Source organism: Triplophysa dalaica, chromosome 19 (assembly GCF_015846415.1).
Source record: "Triplophysa dalaica isolate WHDGS20190420 chromosome 19, ASM1584641v1, whole genome shotgun sequence".
NCBI lineage: Eukaryota > Metazoa > Chordata > Actinopteri > Cypriniformes > Nemacheilidae > Triplophysa > Triplophysa dalaica.
In genome coordinates, this window is record NC_079560.1 from 14,550,140 (window position 1) to 14,557,020 (window position 6,881).

Sequence of the window (6,881 nt, forward strand, 5' to 3'; positions counted from 1 at the left end):
TGGCACAAAAAACTTTCAAGACCAAAGCCACACTAAATATTTTTATTGATCCAGAAAATGATTACACAAATGTAATAGTGGAAAATAATAATATTATTACAAAAATATAAATAACATAACTGTATGAAATTGAAAACAAATGCAAGCGGTATCCATCAGACGTGTGTTCCCCTGAGCACACCTGCATTCATCAAACAAAGAAAAGACAATGATGAAAAACCCTGAACAATATAATACAATTCTGTATTAAATCTTTATAAAAAGTCAATATGGTCATTAAATCACCGTAAATGACTCACTCTTTATTGATCTAAGCGGTGCCTGTGTTTTTTCCTGTTACACAAAAGAACCATTATGAAAGCAATGCTCCTTATTTCTATACAATATTTTATCAAGTTTATTGATTTATTAATGTTACTCACTGATGGAGATGACTCCAGTCACTCCAGGCCCTTTTAGTAAACAGATCCTGAGCCCGGACGCAAAATATATATGACTTCCTCGTGTTCACCGTGTAATGTGTCTCATTGGTTTCATGTTGCTATGGATTTTCAGAGATCAACATATTTTTTAACTACTGTATATTTATTTTAGCCTACGTTTTGCAATAAATATAAAAAGGGAGCATTTAATTTTCTTTTACATGTTTTATGCTTGAATAATCCAAAGAAGTTAAATGTAAAATTTCATTCTTAAATTGTAGCAAATCACATTCAAAACAAAAAATGTAAAGTAAAGTGTGTAATGTGTCTTACGTCAACACGGTTTCCATTGAAGTTACAACTGTGGTTGTGAGGAATCACTTTCACCTCATAGGAGAGAGGGAAAAAACTGCAGGGGAAACTCCACGTCTCGGGGGGATGCCACTCAAACACATCATCTTTAATCTTGTTGAAAGTCACTTTATCTGGTTGAACTGTAAATTTGAGATTAGAATAGAGTTATCAATGTTCAAATCATACTAGTTTATATCACTGTTTTTATTGAATTGCTTATTCAAACAATGCCAGCGAGCAGTGTTGACTAAACAATATTATGAACCATACATACAGTATATTGTTGCATCATCACATTATGAGAAAATTACAAAGCGGTGCAAGAACACTTTTAAATCAAAATATTTCACAAAAAATACGTTTTTATGTGGTAAAATAATTTACTTTTTGAAAAGAAGTCAAAAGTTTGGACAGTTCCAAGATTTATCCAAAACTAATTGTATTGCATTTAAGGTATCTGTATATTTATATAATAAGCCCTGGGTATATCTTCTTGTTTGTAAAATGACATTCTTTATTTAATAAAGTATAATAAAGATACAATAGAGCTTATATAATGTAGTTTAAAATAATGTTTGGTATGAAGAAAAGCATTTAAGTACTTCAAAATGTAATGGTTTATTTTGTTTGGGTTTTTTAATACTATTTAGCATGATATTTTATTTGACTTCAATTAACACACCAACAAATACTTTTGACAATACACTATTTAAAACTTTACAAACTTAAACGTTTGTTGTTATAGGATAGACTGTGGTGTGTAGCCTGTAGTGGCGGTGTTGACCAGCAGGTGGCGCCACGAGCCCTTACCAATATCTGTGATGAGAAAACTCCTGTGATGCTCCTCTAATCTGTATAGATTTCTGACCAGCAGGGTGAGACTGATGCTCCTGGACTCCTCCGAGTATGGACAGTAATCCATGTCAATGCAAGTCACCCCAGAGATATCAGCATCCACAGTGCAGTTCAGTACAATGGAGTTTCTGCATAAAGCCAAAAGTTTATGTTAAAACAAGCTTATAAAATGTAATTTTGGTATTTAAAGTGATCCTTCACCCAAAATAAAAAAATCTTTGCATCATTTTCTAACCCTCTTGTCATTTCAAACCTGTATGACTTTCTTTCAACGGCAGAACCAAAAAGAAGATATTTTGAAGAATGGTCCCCATTCACTTGCATTGGTTTTGTGTCCATTAGATAGAAGTGAAGGGGGGCCGGTGCAATTCGACTACCAACTTTCTTGAAAATACCTTCTTTTTTGTTCTGAGGCAGAAAGAAAGTCATAAAGGTTTGAAGGGTGAGTGAATGATGACAGGATTTTCATTTTTGGGTGGACTATCACTTTAATTGACAAATCCAAAATGAGAACAATCATTAATAATCTTTACCGGATTGCTGAAAAATACACAACGGCTCTTTCGGAGCGTTCCCGGTGCCATTTCCAAAAGCAATGAAAATGTCCGCTGTAGTTCTTTGCAATACAAGTTACAAATTCTAGTCAGAAATAAAATGTTGAGTTATTAAATCCAAGCATCAAAGTTAGAGAAATAAAAAGCTGAGCATGTTACACAAACTCTTTCTTTTTCTTTACATTTTAAAATTCATTGTACTTTTTCATCATTTCATCATGTGTACCTCGATCATCTGACTGTGTAAGAATTCCACCTCTGGGAAACTGGACTGGATGGACCAGCAGGAGCGTGTAATTCAGGAGCTCCCCGTTTGGTTTGTGGCACGTGAAGTTTCCTCCACGTAGCCCATCTATGGTAACAGTGATGTGATTTCCTCTCTCGGGAATGCTTTCTCCATTCCTCTCCCAGTGAATGTCCTCCAGCTCGTCCTGCTCTCCACAATGCAGCGAAACCTGAGAGCTGGACAGATCCTTCACCTCCAGAGCCAGAACTACAGTATCACAGGACAGAGCCATCAATCGACAGGCACACATGTCACATAGTCTCTCTTTAATAACCAGTTACATTCTAATGCGATGAAAAGTCTGGTATGCCCAAGTTGCTTTTCTTTTGCTGTCCTGTCAAGCTTCACCAATTGCAATTTGTGTGTTTAGTTTTGTACTCATTATTTGAAGATTAAGCTACGGATGCGACCAGCTTTCAATTGTTACAAGAGAAAGTTAATTAAACAGTACTCACCATTTGGCTTGATGACTCTCAGTGATGTGCTGCTTGCAAATTGAAGGACAGATTGAAGAATGAGAAAGATAATCTTGTTCATCTGAAGAAATACACAAATAAAAAATTGAAGATGATTTTTTAAATGTTCTGTACATAGTAAGTATACATTATTAGTTTATGATGGTTCATTAAAAATGTTTTTTATTAGGGCTGTCATATAATTAATCGCGATTAATCGCATTCAGAATAAATGTTTTTGTATGCTTGTGCATATTAATTTTGTATTCATAAAACAATACACATGCATGCATATATGTAAGAAAAATATAAAATGTAAAAATGTATAAACATTTACACATAATTCAAATTATGGGTAAATATGAATAAATACATATAAATATTTCCTAAATACGTATACATGTATGTGTACATTTTTATAAATACAAAATTAATATGCACAGTACACAGACATATATAATGTGTCATATATAATCGATTCGATTATTCGTTTGACAACCCAATTTTATTTTTATATTCTTATGTAATCAAATGTCTTTTTAATGTTAGCCTGCTCAAAAAGAGAAATATTAAAAGCACAAATAATAAAGAGAATATTCATTTAATTCCATTAAAATAAGTAAAATATAATTAGTCCAGATGTGAATGACACCTGTTACTTGACTTACCTTGAGAACTCTGAGCTGTGACTTTCTTCCCTTACACTGAAGATGTTTTGAACCTGCGCTTTATTTATACATGTATGTAATACAGAAGTGTGAATTTCCAAGCAAGCAGAAGTTCAATCTTCACACAAAAGCAGAGGGAAACCAATGTGATACAACCAGTTTTGGATTTTCATGGGCTGATAGGGCTTGTTACGTGTTGGGGGCGTTAAGTGGATGAGAAATCATATAAGATTAAAATACCTCATGCAGGTCATCTCTCACAAATATATTATTTTCATAAGTCACGACAAAAATACTGTGGTAGATTTTTTTGATGACTCATGTTTTACTGCTGTAGTTATGTATGTTTTCACTTTTGTTTTTTGTAAGTTAATTCCCTCTTAAATATATGTGTGATAAGTTATCAAATACAAAGGGCACATAGAAGTAAAACTTAAAGGGTTAGTTCACTAAATGAAAATTCCAAATCTGTGTTTAGTTGAACACAAAGAAATACATTTGAAAGAATGTTAGCAACTGAGATTTCTGGGGTGCTATTGACAACCATAGTAGAAATAATTATTGTGTCATTGTTTTGTTCTGTTGAACAACACAAAAGGAAATATTTTAAGAATATTAAATATAAAAATATTAAAGAATGTAGGAAACAAATAATTCTGGGGCGACCTCGACTACTATTTTAATGGTAGTCAATGGTGCCCCAGAAATCTCAGTTGATAACATTCTTCTAAATATCTTACTTTGTGTTAAACAAAACAAAGAAATGTATAAAGGCTTGAAGTTGAGTAATGTCATGAAAGAATTTTAATTTTTGGGTGAACTTTCCCCGTCTACTGAATATCAAAAAGCTTAGAAACCAAACTATATACTCTTCATAAGAAAATGAATGAATCGTTTATCAGCCATTGTTAACAAAAACAATCTTGTTGTTTTCCATTCGTTTCTGTACATTTTATTCTCTAAAAGTAACACTCTGTAGCATCTCTATTATATATGTCAGAGTTTTACGTCATAGGTTGTATGAAAGCCACGCTGAAACACTGAGTCTCAAAATTGTGGATAATGGAAGAATTTTACCAGAGGAACATTTTCATTGTAATGGATAACGTGCAGACGGCTGTCAGCAAACATGTCAAACTATCGATCAAAGGCTACAGGTCTGGGCCACGGATTATGGACCTTTTTGGGTTAAGAGAGCGAAAATTGTGGCCAAAATCGCAGTGGCACCGACTTTTAGTATACTAGCTTTGGATAAAAGTAGCAGGTAAATTTATGAATTTGCCTAAATAAAGTCTAACAACACAACACTCTACTAAGTCATTGTTTTGTGTATAATTACGATTTGTTTTCAAAAGAAATCCTCAAATAAGCGAACACGTTATCGGGAATGAAGAGAGCAAAACTACTTAACGCGGAGCATGTCAAAATACGTATAAAACATTTTAAGGTACTACACCACAGTGTACTTTTACAGAGGTTAACCATTCATAATCACGTTTCAGATGTGACCAGAGGAGAATGTGTTCACCTTTGTCAAGGTTATTCACACACTCGACCGCAACCTCTCACCCACTGACAGAATCAATGGAATTTTTTTGTGACTCGCTAACTTGACAAAACAACAATGAAAACATGAAAATGTGTACAAAAGATGTAAGGTGCGAATCTGATAAAAAAAGGGGAAATTGATCTGAAAGTAACCAACAGATAGCTAAAGAGACCACAGTTATCCAACCAATCGAATTTATGATCAGGATGATGAAGTATTATTGTGGTGCAAATCCAGCCACTTTGCCACATGGACACAAATGTTTTATTAAAATGACTAGAGATTAGACTATATGATGTAATATTATTGTGTTACTGTCAAGTGCTTAAATCATTTCTTCTTCTTAATAACACAGATAATTCCCAATTGAGAGATTCCAGCTCAAGATAGGTCCCAGTGCTCCAGGCTTCAATCACAACCCTGTGAATCAATAACGCTCATGCAGTGGATAATGAGGAGGAAATGGATCTGCTATTTCCCCATCATAAATCTGTCCACAATAAACACCGTCATCCTTACAACAAACCATCAGCTAATATATTTTACACATTACCAGCATCCTCAACCGTGTACAGTTTGAAGTTCCTCTATTATGTGATTTTAAGATGAGGTTACACACAATTTCCCCCAATCTCATACTATTCTTGAGTACCTAGTAATGCATATCTTCGAAGAGTATTTAGTTTGATCAAATATATAAGAGAGATACAGCTGTAAGATTATTTTCTGAAAAATACGAGCTGGTGTAGGCGCGTGGGGTGGTGGAACTACAGCTCAAGCACACAACGCATTTCGCATTATCCATTCGTATCGTTTACATTATGCACGTACGCGATTGCCAACGAAACACAGATATATGACTCAGTTTGACTAACTGTGGTTCATGTCTGGCATCTTTTAGCATTGGGACAACGCCATCTACAAGCTCCAAATCCAGCGTAAAAATCAACTGTTTATAAAACATTCATCACTTCGGTCAGCTGAGTTAAGTGGCATTGATGGGCGTGTTCTTTCACATGCTGGCAGGTTGACGCGTTGTTGTGCTCTTTCTCTCACCGTCACATGTGGGTGTGCTCTTCAGCACGCTGGATGACGCATGGGCATGATTTTCCGGGAGAATTGTCCAATAAGGGACTTAGAACCCTTGCTGGGAAACGGGAATCCCTGTTCGAAAAAAAACTTTCCGAAACCTGTACGAACCCTGGCGGAGTGAACCGGGCACAGAAATACTACATCATACGTTCAACACGTTTTTTGACAAGTTGATCTTGTTCAAGGGATACATTACTAGCAAATAACATTTTCCCCATGTGTTCCTCAACCATGGCTTCGTGGTCTCAACAAAGGTCGAATTGATGCGTTTCTTTAAGAGAAATACCCATATTGACAGCGCTATTAATGTTGATGTCTAGCTTCCGTCATCTCTTGATTCTAGACATCAGTGTTAATAGCGCTGTCAATATGGACAGTTCTCTAAAACAAACGAATCGATTCGCTGCAGAAGACCTTTGTTAAGACCACAGAGCCATGTTGAGTAGTTCTGTGATTGATGGATGCACTTTTTGGAGCTTCAAAAAGTCAACACCCATTCAATGGAAAACTTTGCTTGAAAGTAAAAAAATGTGTGGTATTATAACTCCATCTGCATTATTCATCAAGTAGAAACACATATTCAGTTAGGATGCCTTGAGGGCGATTAAAACATGGGTACATTTTGATTTGCTAGTAAAGTATCCAT

General features: G+C 35.0%; 1 protein-coding gene across 1 annotated transcript; it reads right to left on the reverse strand.

Moving 5' to 3' along the window:
• Positions 1-51: 51 nt before the first annotated feature.
• il12bb (interleukin 12B, b) lies at positions 52-3,610 on the reverse strand. The gene is made up of 9 exons (XM_056731638.1): positions 3,595-3,610; positions 2,927-3,008; positions 2,412-2,678; positions 2,165-2,270; positions 1,587-1,759; positions 756-916; positions 423-541; positions 300-333; positions 52-181 (listed from the first exon to the last, which is right to left on the reverse strand). Exons 2-8 carry the CDS (start codon positions 3,006-3,008, stop codon positions 303-305), a joined length of 939 nt encoding a protein of 312 aa, XP_056587616.1. The 5' UTR covers positions 3,595-3,610; the 3' UTR covers positions 52-181; positions 300-302.
• Between the last annotated feature and the right edge of the window lie 3,271 nt (positions 3,611-6,881).

Excerpts from the sequence above, each read along its gene's own strand:
- il12bb (XM_056731638.1), bottom strand. The coding sequence starts at position 3,008 with ATGAACAAGATTATCTTTCTCATTCTTCAATCTGTCCTTCAATTTGCA. Across the intron at positions 2,679-2,926 it reads GAGAGTCATCAAGCCAAATG|TTCTGGCTCTGGAGGTGAAG; the intron begins GTGAGTACTGTT and ends GTGATACTGTAG. Across the intron at positions 542-755 it reads TCAATGGAAACCGTGTTGAC|CAACATGAAACCAATGAGAC; the intron begins GTAAGACACATT and ends GAAAATCCATAG.